Genomic DNA, 16,562 nt, shown 5'->3' with positions numbered 1-16,562 from the left:
AACCTAAGGCCCAGCCAAAATAAGCCAAATAGCCAAAATGTATCCGGCTCAATTTAAACTGAAATCGTGACTCTGTCCCTGCTGTGAGTCAAAGACTGAACACACTGGCTTTGAGATGTCTTAAAACCAGGGGTTATCAAACTTTTTTAGACCATGGCATCGACCCCTTTCAGGTTTAACATTTTTACCAGGGACCCCTTCATACTTGTAACATTGATAAACATAATAATTATACTATTTGATAATGTATTTTGCAAAAAATAGAGCAAGCTACATTTATACTTTCCAAGTAATTCATTTTGTAAGCTTTGAGAAAATGTTGACTCTGACATTTCAACTCCAACTTTAGGCAAACGTGTGCACAGAGGGGCCCAAATTCTTGACAAACATGCACTGAAGTGCCCTCTTTGGTGCCATAACGTGCACTGAAGTGCCTTCTTGTGAGCAAAAACATGCGCTTCAGTGTCCTCCCAGGAGCCAAACTGCCCTCCTGGTTGGCAAAACACTCTTACCTGCCCTTTGAGATGGTTAAAATAGGATAAACTGCTCTCTTGGGCGACAAAAATGCATGTTCTGTGAGTACATTTTTTTCTTCTTTTTGCCCCTTCCCTTCATAAAAATCTATGCAAGCCGCTGCACCAAGGTGTTTTTTTTGGTTTTGATATTTATTTTTTTCTAGTGTTGTGAATTATGAACTCAAAGACCTGTCACGATCACATGAGAATTGATCTCACAGCACAAAAAAAATTGGGCAAAAGTACTGGAGAAAAAACATAGCTGATTTTATTGGTGCAAGAGATTCCAGTTTGATGATATTCATTTTCAATGATAGAGCGCGCATTTTACAATCGTACAATTGTTTTTAAATTATTCCGAGGTTCCCAAGCAATGTTTTGCTGACCCCTGGGGACCTGGGACCCCTCTTTAAGAAACACTGCTATATACTATACCCGTTGAGTCAGAGAAAATATGTTATTACAGTACTGTAAGGAGCTTTACCTGGATGTCTGGTAGCCTGTGATAGGAGTCATCTTAAAGAACTCAGTTTAATGTCACTGTGTTTTTATGCTGCTCTTCACATTGTGTCAGTAAACGCACCCCTTCAGAGCAGGACATGAACACAATGACTTGACTTTAGAGCCTTCCTGATGGACCCAGCTGCTCCCACCCTGCCGCTCAGACAGGACACAGACACAATGCTCCTTGTTATGTTAGCGTATCTGTTTGAAAGCTTTGATTCTTCTCTCCTGCCTGAGTCTGTTTCACTGATGAAGAGACAAGAAGATTAGTTTAAAGAAACAGCCAGAGATAGTTCCCATTGAACCAGAAAACACAGCCAGCATCAGATATTTGAAAAGATGATTTAAAGTCTCTTGGCTTGTGTAATCAGGTGTCTCAGTGGTTAACCTGTGTGTTGCAGCTCAGTGGTTTGGACGTCACACCGCTTTGAAGGCCCCTCTCTGGTTTCAGGGTGGATTTATCTTATGGACCTCACACGACATTGGCTGTAAGTGTGTCCGTCCTGCTCTCCTGGTTATCGGCGTTGTGCTCATGGTAGTGGTAGCAGGGGTGCTGGTAAACAAGTCTCAGGTAGTAGGTGTCTGGTGGCCTCTGTCCTCTTCTTGATTCGTCTGAGAAATTAACTGCATGTAAATGTGAGACTGAATTGATGAGCCAGAAAATACTTTTTTTTACCGACAAAAACTCAGATGTCAAAAACTCAGATAATATCTTAATATCCTCTGAACAGCCGTGTTAGAAAAAAATTCACCCCCGTACAGTGGGTGCCGGTGGTAAAATTAGAGACTCAGACAGGAGAGGTTTTTTGAACCGGGCTGCAAATAGGTTAATTTCTGCTTTGAATACGGCTTTTTTTGGCTTGGTGTGTATGTGACTTCCGCTACTTCCAGAGCCAGCCTCAAGCGAACACTCCAGAAACAGCAGATATTAGCACTTCCACATTGGCTCATATTCTCAGACCAGAGGTTCCCGCTTGGCTGTGACATAATCATTCTACAAATTCAGCCTTCGTAGGCTGCAGCCTCTGATTGGGACACAGCTAGAGTCTCCCAGAGAGATGTGTGCTGTGTAACTGATCAGAGGTCAGCCTTTATCAGCAATCGTAAAGAAAGGCTGATTCATTCAGGTGCAATAAGACATGTTGCTCTCATATCTGGAGGAAAAGTTTCCAATAACTCGTCACAGTTTGATGCAGTGGTTGTTTTTTATTAGGCTCTGCAGAAAACAAAGACATTATGCAAAGGAATCAAAAACACCCGTCATGCAACATATACAACAACATGTAAATGTAGTGTGTGACCTCTCCATGCAAATATTCATCATCCAACAAAGTCAAAAACTAAACTCACCAGAGGTCTGGATATTTTTCCTTATCAATGCCATACAGAATGAAAAAGATTTAATGCTTTGAAGTCAGCAGGATTTTTCATAAAAATTACAATTTTACAGGAATAATTCTGTTCTATCTTCACCTCTGGGCCGCTGGAGCCGTCCAGTTTGAGTGCTGTGATTATGAACAAGTAACCAAAATTCCTGCAGAAAACCCCAGAGCTAAGCATACAGGAGCAGCCCCATCACAAAGACCGGGGAACATTTAAACAGGAAATGATACTCTGAGTCCTTGTTTTCCAATTCTACTAAACTCACTGACATCAGCTTCATTAGGATTCAACAGATCATTACACAGAGGCACACAGGCATCACAGAGACAAAGGGGCCATTTACACCACAACCGTTTTGGGCTGAAGTATTAAGTGAGTATTGTTGTGTTTCTGCCTCGTGTTTACACAGAAACAGCGTTTCAGCCGACCTTAAACGCAAACTTTTGAAAATGGCCTCCAGAGTGGAATTTTTCTGATACGCTGCCAACACCTTTACTGTGTCAACAGTAAGCCGCTGTTTTCATTGGAAACGCCAAAGTCACGCTCCGCTTCATGCAAACGCATACAACAGTACAACAGTAATACACCAGATGATCGGCCCAACACTACTTTGGGGGAAATCCAACAAAAGCGGCTTCCCGACAAGACAGCCATAGTGCCAACTGCAGGCGTGGCATGCTTACTACAGCGTTTTCAGTCCCTCAGTGTTTCTGTGTGAACATGGATTTTTTTCACTGTGTTTTCACCGCTTTTTAACAGTTTCAGCTGAAATGTTGTCCTGTAAACAGGACCCAAAGCTCTGTGATCAACTCTGAAAATTAACTCTGGAAAAAGAAATTAATTTAAGAAGAACCATCTGAATATCACAAAATCACCTAAAACCACCTGACACCACCTAGAAACCACCTGAAAGCCACCTGAAAACTCTTTGAACCATATTAAAAACACAAAACCACCCGCAACCACCTGAAAATCATCAAAGTCAATCAAAAAAAAAAAAAGAAGAAGACAACAGCCTACATCCCTTATATGATCCCAATTTAGATTCACCAGTATAAAGCTGGTCACAGAGATAAACCAGTATAAAGCGGGTCACAAGGCAGGCAGGTAGTCCTTAAAGGGGCCCAGCAGCTGAGCTGGATCTTGAAGGACAGCCTGAAGCCAGTTTCTGCACATGTAGGCGCCCACGCCCACAGCAGCAGCCAACACCACGAAGGGCCTCAGAAAGGATCTGCAGGGTTCTGGATCCTGACAGGGCCGGGTCTGCATGGGCTGAGCCACTCTCTTCCACTGGTGGAGGATGGCCTGACGGGCCCCCGCCCACTTGCCCGGGCCTCGGAGGCGAAACTGGTATGGTGTGCAGGGCCCTAGCAGCACACTTAGTCCTATCCTGGGATCGCTCAGCAGCAGCCTGGGGATGCTGGGTCGGACCCCCACTAGCTCTGCGATCTCATCCATGTAGCAAATGTAGTCCACCTGGATGGTGTGTCTCTGACTGCTCACGTACCTGACAGACACACAGACAGACAGAAAGACAGACACACAGACAGACAGACGGGTTACATCACCACAGAGAGAGTCTGCTGAGGACACGGTGTGGACGTGCTTTCCTGCTTTTACAGCAGCTGGAATAAAATGAAGAATATCACATACATATTAACAAAGGTGGAGCGTCTACAGCTTCCAGCAGACATCTACCTGAAACCTGCACACTGCAATCATTACAAAAGCTCAGCTCTGTAGTAAAAGAATCCTGACCTTTGAGCCTTGTTGTCTCTACTCATTCATCTGAGCCAGTTTCCACCAGACTGAGAAATCAAGGCCCTTTACTGTGCAAAGAAAACTTTGTGTTGAGCTTAGGTTGCAATGTAGTGCACGTGAGAGCTTATTCTATAATTTTTCTGCTTCTGCCTCTTTATGGGCTCTGTATGAACATCTGGCATGAGGTTCATGTAAGGGGACTCTCCGTACCTCTCAGTATAAGGCTGGACCACAGGAAGTGTCTGCATGGGTTTCATTTGGTCTCAGTATAAAAGGGCCGTGAGGAGTTTGAAAGTGAAAAAGTCTCCCTTCCAGATATATGCCCTATCCTAATCCACACTTTTAGATTATCAGTGCTAAGAAAGGTTATTATAAAATGCTACTTCTCAGCTTCTTTGTAGCTTCCCAATTGGGCTGGGCAAGACTGAACAGATTTACGATTCGTCCAAGTCTCTATGACAACACCACGGCAGCTGTCAGCACTAGGTATGGACGGCTACTAAACTACTGTACAACTTGTTACTGTTAATTTGTTTACACATTAGATATGTCATTGAACTGGGTTGTTAGTAGTGCTAAATATAGCCGGCTACTGGCGTATGGTAAGAACTTAACTTGTTTGCTTGATGTTACATTTCAAACTGTATGGCAACATAACTGTACTGATGCATACCTTACATCGTGGCGTTGTATCCAGTAAAAAGTTGACTTGAACAAAAGAAATTTGTTCCAAAACACAGGCCTGGTTAAAAGTCACATCTTTACGACAGTGTGTGTGAGACTCTGGGCCATAGCATCTTTAAAGATGCTATGATCTGTTCAAATGGAGATCGAAGCAAATTTCCTTTATTCAACATTTTGCTGGATTCAACTCGCTGAGGTAAGGTATTTATCTGTACAGTTATGTAGTGCTGTGGTTTGAAACATGTCATCAAGCAAACGCGGTAGCCGGCTATATGAAGCGCTATTGTCACCCCGGTGCTCCCATGTATCTGTAGGCTAACATGACAACAAGTAAACACTGTCAGTTTGTATGTCGTTTAGTAGCTGTCTATGTTTAGCTCAGTCATGTGTAACCATAGCAAATCCTGGTTATGTCCATCTACCAAGCAGAGCTAACGTAACCTCACTCTTCATTTTATTGATAGACTCTCAAGTTTGAACAGACCACTGCAGAATAACAGCAAGGCATGTGCCAAAAAAGCACAGTTCAAAATGGGGCTACTTCCTACAATCATTGGTCTGCAAATCATTAATAATCTCTGTGAAATAATCAACACTGACTTATGAGCAGTCTCTTCACATAGTATTACCACTCCTACAATGATTAATATTATTAAAATGTGATGCAGTTTTATTCAGAAAGTTTTTATCAGACAAGTAGCCCTTTGTGCCACTCATTTGCTGTGAGGTAGCCCTCGGTCTCAAAAAGGTTGGTGACACCTGGTTTAACCCTTTTAGCCTTTAGCTCGTTCTCTATCTCTCTCCTGTTAAGCTTTCTTCTGCTCTTCTGCCAGTTAGGCTCCAGTGTCCACCATCACTACAAAATCAATCACAGAAATCATTTTCAGTAGAGAAAAACACAGATCTCTCTTCTGACTGCTAAACTTCATCGGCCGGCGTGGTGTTGTCATGGAGACTAAGACGTGCTGTTAATCAACCCTGTCCTGCTCCACCAGATCAAGAAACGAAGAAGTAGCATTTTAAAATAACCTTTAACCTGTAATATTGGTGCTGATAATCTCATTTTAAGGAGTGGATTAGGATCAGGCAGATATCTAGAAGGGAGACTTTTTCAAGATCACTTAGAAACTCCTCACAGCCTCTTTAAGGAGCCTCTGCTGTACCTCTTAGCCATGGTCTCCTCCTTGCTTTTGATGTCCTTCATCATGGCAGCTTCTGAGGGGAGTTTGGCGCAGCCTAAAGGAGGGAGGAGACGATGAGTCACTGAGGGCTTGATTTTGAAATGTCTCAGGGACAGAAGGGGCATTACCTTTAAAGACTCGTGTGGCCCACCTGGCCTGCATCTCAGAGATGGGCATGATAGCTCCCAGGGGCTGCACCAGACCAATGATGGCCAGGGTGGGGCGCTGCAGCTCAGGAGGGAATACATACTTATAAAGAGATGCTTTGTTGTCAGACACTGAGACGACTTGAGAGGACAGGAACGGGTAGGAGAACGTGTAACCTGTGGCAAACACCTGGGGAACAGGACACTCAGTCACACACTCCTCTGTATGTGTGACTGGGTGTGTGCAGTGTGTGTTCTTTAACCTACCACCAGGTCCACGTCCTCTACCACACTCCCATCATCAAACTCCACGCTGGAGCCCTGAAACCTGCTAATGTTGGGTTTCACCTGAACGGTTCCTGATAGGATACGGTTTGGAAGCTCATCGTTTACTGTGGGATGTTGACTGAACAGTCTGACACACACACACACACACACACACACACACACACACACACACACACACACACACACACACACCATAAAACATGAATAAATAGAAAGTGAATTGACGTCAGATTAGTTTGTGGAGCAGAGTTTCTGAGGAGTGAGTCCTCGTGTGACCGGCGTCTGATGTGTAAAACCACTGGATGCATCCAGTACCTGTGCTTTGGCTTCAGGTTGTACAGCCCGTGGTCAAATCTGCTGTTGAGCCGGCTCTCTACGAATCCACAGAGGACGTTAAAAGGAAGAATAACCCTCATCATCTCAGACACTCTGTTAAAAACCATGTCCATGGGGATACCATTATCCCCAACACGGTTCAGGATCCAGGCCCCGCGCCGAGTGCTCAGGTACAGCTGGGGGGAGCAAAGATGGCAGACCGTGAGCTGAGAGTTCAGAGATCCTGTTTATTTGCAGTGTGTGTGATTTTTCCTGGCTGCTGTGCCATCTTTTTTCTCGCTAACACCTGTTTAGTGACTTTGCTGAGCTCCACTGCGATGTCTCCTCCAGAGTTTCCTATCCCAATCACCACCACCTTTTTGTCCCTCCACTCTTCAGGAGTCTTGTAGTCCCTGCTGTGGAAGTACTTTCCCGTAAAGGTGTGGATCCCTGGAGAGAACAGGCGAACATTAAGTGGTCTCCATGGAGCAGCTTTCTGTTGACGCCGGGTTGTGTAACCACACTGTGCCTTACATGCTCCATTACATAATATCAAAGGTTAATTCCTGTGGTGTCAACAGAGACCTACAGGTGTTCTCTTACCTGGGAAGTCGTCTAGGGGCAGGTTGGGGTTGCAGTGATGTCCGATACAGATCATCACTGCGTCGAAAATATGTTTCTCCTTTTTACCCTCCTTGTTCTCCGTCTCAACATCCCACTGACCTGAGTGAGCAAAATCTGACCTCTGCTTCACCTGCAACACCTTGGTCTGAAAGAAAGAGGGCAACCAACAGTCAAATTACAGACTGTAAACATCAGTCAAATTAATGACTGTCTGTCGTTTTGTGTTTTGTAATTTGTAATTCCTGTAAAGTGTCCTTGAATGTTTTGAAAGGGGCTTTTAAATAGAATGTATTATTATTGTTAGACTGTAATCAGCAGTCAGGTTACAGAATGTAAATAACAGATTGCAAACATCCAACAGTAAGACTACTGCATGTAAACATCAGTCAGATTACAGACTGCAAACAAAATTAGATCACAGACTGTAAACAACCAATAGTCAGACTACAAAGTGTAAATAACCAACAGCCAGACTACAGCCTGAAAACAATCACAGTTTGACTACAGACTGTAAAAACCAACAGTTTGATAACAAACCTCAATCAACTGTCATTTTACAGACTGTAAACAACGACTACAGCGTGTAAACAACCAACAATCAGGCTGTTTTACAGTCTGTAGTCTGACAGTCACATAACAGACTACACCTGTCTGTCAGTTTACAGATAGTAAACAAAAGTCAGGTTACAGACTGCAAACAACCTTCAAACAGACTACAAACTGTAAAAAAAAGTCATCTTACAGACTGTAAACAAAAGAAATATTACAGACTGCAAAAAAACAACACTCAGACAACAGACATTTTAACAACAGTCAGACTACAGGCTGAAAACAACAGCCAGACTACAGACTGTTAACAATTTGATCACTGTCCAAAAACAACAGTCGGATAACAGACTGAAAACAATGCTCAGACTACAGACTGTTGTATCAACAATTGGTCAGGTCAGAGCACTATACTCCTCAGTTAAAATGAAACAGGGTGGCAGGTGTTGGGAAAGTTTCTTTCCTGGGATCTACACTGGGATTGTTTAGAATGAAACACTGAACAGATGAATATCTTTGTTTTTCTAATGTATCTGAACAGATATTCATCTCAATTTTTTATCCCACTAGTCTTTATCATTTCCATTCAGTTCTTATTTTCCTTTTTCATCCTCTCTGCTCTTACAACCTGGGTAAAAAAAAAAACTTTTCCAAATACAGGTGAATAGGCTTTAAAGGGGACACATCATGCTTGTTTCTCCTTTCCACTATGCCAGACGAGGATGCCTGTAAAGCATTTCTGACCTCAGTACAAGTCATTTAGTTCCTTCATTGCCCCACAATAGCGTTCTCAATATCCTCATTTTAGGCCATTCTGAAGATCTTGTTGAAACGCTCTGTTTCGAGACTGACCTCCAGTAACCTCGCAACGTCACAGTCCTTTGTGCTCTGATTGGTCAGTTCTATCAGAGGGGAGGAGGGGGTAGAGCCAGGGGGCGGTTTTTTGCAGCATGGCAGTATTTACAAAATTGCCATATTGGATGGGGCAGACCGAGCGAGTTTGCTGTTTGCCAAAACTTCACCGTAAGGCATTGATAGCAGTAATAAAATGGCAGAGTGTAGGATACGTCCTTTTGTATTGGACCCCGAGTCAGACCCAGACGGTTCTGCAGCTCAGGAGGAAGAAAATCCACCTGGACACAGATCATCTCAGGATGCTTCAGTGTGGTGAGTCAAAGCGGTACTGTAACATGTATAGTTTATACCTGTTTTATCCATCATGCTGAAAGTGTAGTCTAAAGATCGCCTCTACCGTCAGTTCCTCACTATGTTATTACCGCAGCATTATTGTGGTCCAGGTTCACAGTGCATGTCAGAACAAGCATGCAAATATCACAGTCTCACAAGTATTACGACATCTGCTAAAACTACAGTGTTTTAACTGCTAATTCACCATGTAAAGCAGAGCTGCTCAGCAGAGCAGAGTCCCTGCATCCAGCACTCAGTCAGTCGGCTCTTGGTGGGTGTATCCCTCGGTGGCGGTTGTGTGACTAACTGACATCTCAGAGGAGGAGCTGCTTTATCAGATTACTCCAATAAAAAGAAAGGATCCTCGTGTCGTCACGAAGGTCAAAATCTCGCGGCCAACTGGCAATGACCTATTTTCAGAGGCATCAAATCTCGTTCTAGGATATCAGAAAAAATACAATATCTCATTTTTGAAAATCCAGGGGGTGTAAGGTCTTGTTTTCAAATGTATTATATTATATGTAAGTATTAAATCAGGGATCAGCATTATATGTCCCCTTTAAAGAGATGTTTTTTTTTTGGGGGGGGGGTTCAGGAAGAAGATGAAGCGTGCTCACGTTGAAGCGGATGTGCTTGGTGAGTTGGAATTGCTCGGCGTACATCCTGAAGTAGTCCATGATGAGCTTGTTGTGCATGTAGTTGGGGAAGTGTGCAGGGATTGGAAAATCACTGAAACACATCATCTCCTTGGAGGTGTTGATGATGACAGAGTGGTAGATGCTGGCTCTGTCCGGCTCCGGGTTCTCCTGCAGAAACGATATGGTAATCAACATGCGGACACACACACACACACACACACACACACACACACACACACACACACACACACACACACACACACACACACCTTGAACCTCCACAGACCCCCCAGGTCGTCGCTGCTCTCGAAGCAGACGGGCTGTAGCCCTTCATCCAGACAGCACTTGATACAGGCCAGACCTGAACTGCCCCCTCCGATCACCGCCACACGACGCGCCATCCTTCAGTCTTTGAGCCCGTGAGCGGGGAGACAAACAGAGATCAGCACTGAGTGGACACACATTAACCAGCTGTGGGCTCCGAGCTAAAGCCCTGTGCTGCTCCAGAGACCTGCCTGCCTGACTGGAGGCTTTCTGTGCAGAGCCGCTTTGAGGATCAGGTTTCTGCAGCAGTTTGTGACAGGACTCTGAAGACAAAGGCGAAACTTTTACATAAACATGCTGTTTGATCAGCACAGCGCCCCTTCAGCCCTCTGCGCTGCGCGGTGACAGAACTCCCTCTGTTCGTCTCTGCGCTGCATGAACTCCACTCACACAGCTCCAACTACAAAATACTTACCTCTCCAAGAGTTCGTTCTGTTCGGGTCCTTTCGTCCAGGTTTCCAGCAAGAAACGACTTGTTTGTGCTGCGAGACAGCTCAGAGTGGGCGGAGAGAGGGGAGTTAGCCTATTTAATGTAGTAGTTCATGTATCAGCGCGGGATCAGAGTCCTTTAAGTGGAGGAAAGGCAAACAGCGTCATCTGCTACAGAGCAAACAGCGATAAAAGTTGCCGAGTGGACACACACACACACACACACACACACACACACACACACACACACACACACACACACACACACACACACACACACACACACACAAACAAAGAGAGAGGAATTATTAATCTAATCGTTATCTTCTTCTGTTCTTATCTTCAGAAATAATCCAGAGATGTGACCCTTCTCTGTTGTTGTTAACATTACAGGTGTTGGAGCCATAGACTGTATATGGTTGGAGCAGTGTGAAGGAGTCTCTGTCTGCTAGGGTTGTGTTCCATCTGCTGGTCAGATGGTGCTATGTTCACACAAGAACTTGTGGATGGGATATGTGTAAACCCGAGCAATAGTACACCATAAAACATGGGCGTAGTCTCGCCGACGTCACCCATCTGTTTCTGAAACTGAAAATGAAGCACATCGGCATGTATGTGGTTCCAAAAAGAATGAATTTTACATTATTAATTTACTTATCATCTTCGCTAAATTTCATATTCATAAATGCAAATTCACCTCTAAAAAACATATTTTAAACTGTTAGAATTACAATACGCTGAGTCTATTCAGACTTCTTGAATGCTTTAGTTTATTTCACTGTTTTAACTGAAAAAACAACAACAACTTTATATTACTTTACTTTCTTATTTGATCCATTTCCCTCTGGCATATGTTCTGTATGTTCTTCCTTTGTCTTTTGAAATGTTATAATATTGAATTCTGTAAATGTATACTTTCAATGATATTGTTTGACATTAAGATTGACAATTAAAAAAAAAAAAAAAAAGTACTATGGCTGTAGCGGCCATATTGGTAGTGGCAAGGGCTTCGTCTACAGCCCATAGGGCGCCTGTCGGTCACGTGACCCCCAGCTGTGCCTCTTATTGGGTGAGCTCGTGATAGGGGCTTGTCGCGCTTCCGGGTTTCTTGGGACGAAATGTCTGTTGTGCTTCCGCACTTCCGGTAACTTCACAATAATGGCGGAAGCGACTTCACGATGTCACTGCTCGGTGCCGCTATGCAGAAGCAACAAAAAACGACAACCTTACCTCAGTTTTCATTCATTCCCAAGTGAAATAAGTATTAGGAAGAAATGGGTTACAGCTATTCGCCGTGATGAAGGGAAACATTTTACGATCAAACGATGTAGCACGTTTGTCTGTAGCCGGCACTTCTGCGAGGATGACTACACTGAAGCAACGGTTAGCAGGCTAGCTACACCCAACACTGCCGGGACACCATTAACCACTCGTAAACGGCTCAAAACGGAAGCTGTGCCCTCATGTTTTGAGTGGAATGGCTGGGGTGGAGGGTCAAGGCGAGAGTCGGTTTATTCGAGAGCGTCGACTCGCTTGGGTCATGACTTTGGCCCAGCCTTTCCTCTTTGTGAGGACGGTGTGGGGGACAAGGCTGTTCGGCCTGCAAGAATGACAGACCACGATTACGACTGGGCTCCTCAGGCAGGTAAGATATGCGTTCATATTCTGTACTTTTGAGAGTGTATTAATTAGAAAGCATTAATCTAAGAATAGCAGGTAAAGGTAAATAATTATGTACAAAAAACCATCTTAATCATATTTTTTCTCTCATCTCCTACAGGTGCACTGGATTCTGCAGCTGCACGCATCCAACAACTGGGAGCTGTAGTTGATGAGCTCACTAATAAATCGGAAAAGATGAAATTATGTCCGGTGCATGTTTACAGATTTTGTGTATCAGATGATGACATCTGCTTTTACACAAGATTTACATCGAAAAAAGTTTTTTGTGCCTTCTGGGCAGCTATCCAACCATCAGCCTCCATGGTGGTTTATTGGGCCAAAGCCCAAAAAAAAGGACAAATATTTGGACCCTTATCCTCCAGTCCATCACACAGCCTGCAACTGGTAGATGAGTTTTTTCTGTACTGCTGCCGCGTTGCCGCAGGCTTACAAGAGAAGGTGCTGGCTGACATGTTTCAGGTCAGTGTGTCCACAGTCTCCCGCCTTGTGATAACATGGGCCAACTATCTGTACCTGCTCCTTGGCTCCCTGCCCATCTGGATGAGTAAACGGCAAGTTCAGCAGACCATGCCAATCAAATTTGTGCAATACTGTCCAGAGGTTAGAGTAATTGTTGACTGCACTGAGGTGCGATGCCAGACCCCATCATCCCTCACAATCCAATCTCAAGTTTTTTCTTTTTACAAGAACACAACAACCCTTAAGGGTTTGATCGGGATTGCCCCATGTAGTGCTGTGACTTTTGTGTCAAGTCTCTTCACTGGCTCCATCTCAGACCGAGAGCTGACAGAACGGAGTGGACTACTGGACTTACTGGAGCCAGGAGATGGCTGCATGGCTGACAAGGGGTTCACCATCGAGAAGATGCTCGCTGACCGTGGGGCAACACTGATTATACCACCCTTTAAAATGACAGGTAAGCATGACATAAAATCCAATTCCAAATAAAATGTGTGACTGACTGTATTAAGGCTAGCATTGTTAAAGTGTGCACACAATCGTTCAAAAAGTAATAAAACACTTACTGAATAACATAAATTAATTAATTCAACTCCTGATCACAGCACAGCTCAGCAAGGAGGATGCTCTGAAAACACAAGCAATCGCCCGCCTTCGAATCCTTGTGGAAAGAGCCATTCGCAGAGTTAAGGAGTATCGCATCTGGGAACACACTCTTCCTCTGACTTTGTCTGGGACAGTCAACCAGCTGTGGACCAACTGCTGCGTGATGACCAACTTCCAGGGACCACTTGATTTGAAAGGCTATATCCCTGTTGAATAAAGAGTAATTTTGTATCTTGTCATACAGCGGGAGGAAAAAGTAAGTACAGTGGTCTGATCTTAACTTATATCACAAGAATGAGTAACAGTGTCTGCTTACACTAATGCTACCCAAGCATTCCATGTTATCATTATTTTATTGGCCGTTAGATGTAAATATTCACAAGACAGAGGGAAAAGAAAGTACACCCTTGGATTCAATTGCTAGTTGACCCTCCTTTGGCAGCAATAACTTCAACTAGATGTTTCCTGTAGCTGCAGATTAGGCGCACACAACAATTAGGATGAATCTTGTACCATTCCTCTTTATAAAACTGCTGCAGTTTGTCACATTTATTGTTGTATTTATTTAGTTAGATTTGTACACAAAACATCAAATTGAAATGAAAAAAGGTACTATAGTTTTAGTAGCTTCTGCTATTTTTGAAGTGTCTCTGGGGGCACCTCACTGGCTCCTCGTGGGCTACCGGGTGCCACAGGGCAGTGTTTCTCAATCCTGGTCCTGGGGACCCCCTGCCCTGCATGTTTTAGATGTTACCCACTCCAGCACACCTGATGTAAATGAATAGCTCGTTATCAGGCTCGAGCAGAGCTTGATGACGAGCTGGTCATTTGAATCAGGTGTGTTGGAGCCGTGAACATAAAAAACTTGCAGGGCAGGGGTCACCAGGACCAGGGTTGAGAAACACTGCCCCAGGGCACCTCATTAGCTGTGTCCCAATTCAGGGGCTGCAGCCTACGGAGGCTGGATTTGAAGACTGATTGCGTCACAGCGGTGCGTCATCACTATTTACAGTGTAGATTCTCACTAAAGTAATGATAGCCACTCGTTCTCTTTACTCAGCTGATTGATTTTTGCCATAATATTCACTTAACAGTTGTCTAATAGGGCTGTCAGCTGCGCATCAGCCTGACTTCTAAACAACATAAACGGTGGCCCATTGATGAGACAAGAAATTCCATTAATTAACCCAGGAAAGGCTCACCTGAGAAGTGAAAACTATTTCAGGTGACTACCTGTTGAAGCTCATAAAAAAATGCCAAAAGTGTGCAAAGCAATAATCATAGCACAGGGTGGATACTTTGAAGAAACTAGAATATTAGACGTGTTTTCATTTATTTCACACTTTTTTGTTAAGTAGTTCGTTTTGATACCTTCAGTGAGAATCTACTATGTAAATAGAGATGTAAATAAAAACAACACAGTGAATGAGAAGGTGTGTCCAAACTTTTGGCCTGAACTGTACATGAATTTAAAAAAATGGCATGACCATTCAGATACACAGAGTAATGATCCCTATCATTCATGATGTAAATGGTACACTGTACATTTGTTCTGTTATACTGGTTCTTGTGTATATACTGTATATAAAGTATATGAGTTTAGTCAGTCATTTGAGATGTAACAATTGTATTATTTGTAAACATTTGTCAATTATTATAAAACATTTAATAAAAATCAATTGACAATAACACAGAACATGTCTTTTGGAATTCATTTTTTACACATTTGGTAGGCTCCTAAATATACACCTGAGAGATGTAGAAGATTAATGGTTTCTGGTTTTTAGTTACCATGTACCTTTCTGCTGAAGAAACACATCCATATATGTAGAAAAAAAGTACCTGTCCACCTTCTCTTTCATCTCCTTTATCATTTCATCATCTCTCCACACTCTTTCCACTGTTAAGTCCTCCTCCGTGTCTCTTATAAAATCACACCAACTCAGTCCAGTTACTGCCAGTTGACCCTGAACCTGCCAGTGGAATTTATGATTCTGTTTCAATTTTGGCAGACCATTCACCCATTTGACATGTCCTGCCTCAGATGTTATGTTAGAGATGTCTGGGCATTTGATTTCAGCAAGGCCAAAACAAGGAATTGCATTTGGGTCATATGCTCTTGTGTCGGGGCTGGCCCCGAGGCGAGGAGCATCTGGGTGTATAACAAAGCCATAACGTGATACACTGACATCAAAACGTTTTGAATATTGCTCCAGCACCTGTGGCTCATGATCAAGGCCCCTTTTCATAGCAGGAGTTGGACGTATTCCCTCAAGTATACCCATTGCCAGGGGCTTGGGAAAGCAGTGGGAAATGTTGAGCCTTCTAATGGCAGTTTAGGGAATGTAGGTGCATCTGGGTGTTGTATATGACTTGTGGGTGTGGTTACAACAGAAGGACACTGGTATGATAGGGGTGAACCTCTTGGCACAGGTCCGAACCTGGAGTCAACCATGGAGAGCTAAGACAAGCCATGCAGTACTGAGGATATCAGTGGTTGAGGTCTAAGGCTTTTCAGTCCTTCACCAAGAGACAATAACGATGGGTCCTGGAGGGGTCCTGAAACAGATTGAGAAGAAAAGAAGTTTATGTGTTAAATTCACTGTCTTTCCACACATCTCTTGTGGCTTGTTTTGGTTTTCGGTTCTGATATAAGTCATTCTGGGAATCTTGGGGAACCGCTCAACGCAATGTATAATTAGCTAAATCAATATTTTTAGAAAGTGTCAAGATACACTAATATACACGATTATACAGTAACCAACAGCATGATAGTAACATCTCCTGTGTATGCTTGATAGAGTGTAGATTTACATACACTCCTTGCAGATGGCTTTGGTCTCCTCACAACCAAATCCTGAACTGGCTCTGCATGGATCCCCTGGAAAAGATATGAACATGATAATTATAGAATCTTGCTTTATTGCAGATTTATTCGTTGCTAGGAGCTGCTCAAGTAGCTGCCTGTTGCAGCAGCTCTCTCTTCTTTGTCCGTTTCTTGTCATTTTTTTCGTCTCTTTTTTGTCGTCTTTGTATTTGGAGTGGATCATTACTTTGTATGGTTCATTGTTGGTCATGGACACCAAACTTTTTGTGATATATTTTACTACTTTTCTCCTGTGTTTGTCTGGAGATCCTACATGTAACCATGGCTGCATTGTTTACATGTGAAATTAGCTGTTAGCAGCCTGTAGCATGTCAATGCTAACTAGTGTAAGGTTTGATGCTTTCCATCAAGGTGAGGAGGAGGAGGTGAGGACGACGTGCTGGTTCTCAGGTGTGAGCTGA

The 16,562-nt window shown here is 43.5% G+C and overlaps 1 protein-coding gene across 1 annotated transcript; it reads right to left on the bottom strand.

The window, feature by feature from the left end:
• Positions 1–2,220: 2,220 nt before the first annotated feature.
• Positions 2,221–10,893, bottom strand: LOC141789652 (flavin-containing monooxygenase 5-like). The gene is made up of 10 exons (XM_074669178.1): positions 10,513–10,893; positions 10,043–10,182; positions 9,753–9,941; positions 7,381–7,546; positions 7,085–7,227; positions 6,778–6,974; positions 6,442–6,589; positions 6,157–6,364; positions 6,011–6,083; positions 2,221–3,909 (listed from the first exon to the last, which is right to left on the bottom strand). Exons 2-10 carry the CDS (start codon positions 10,172–10,174, stop codon positions 3,495–3,497), a joined length of 1,671 nt encoding a protein of 556 aa, XP_074525279.1. The 5' UTR covers positions 10,175–10,182; positions 10,513–10,893; the 3' UTR covers positions 2,221–3,494.
• Positions 10,894–16,562: the final 5,669 nt, after the last annotated feature.

Source organism: Halichoeres trimaculatus, unplaced genomic scaffold (genome assembly GCF_033239565.1).
Source record: "Halichoeres trimaculatus isolate MK-OKI-2021-1 unplaced genomic scaffold, fHalTri1.1 fHalTri1_scaffold_4, whole genome shotgun sequence".
Classification (NCBI taxonomy): Eukaryota; Metazoa; Chordata; class Actinopteri; order Labriformes; family Labridae; genus Halichoeres; species Halichoeres trimaculatus.
The sequence above is the reverse complement of the archived record's forward strand: the minus strand, read 5'-3'. Positions and strand labels throughout refer to the sequence as shown.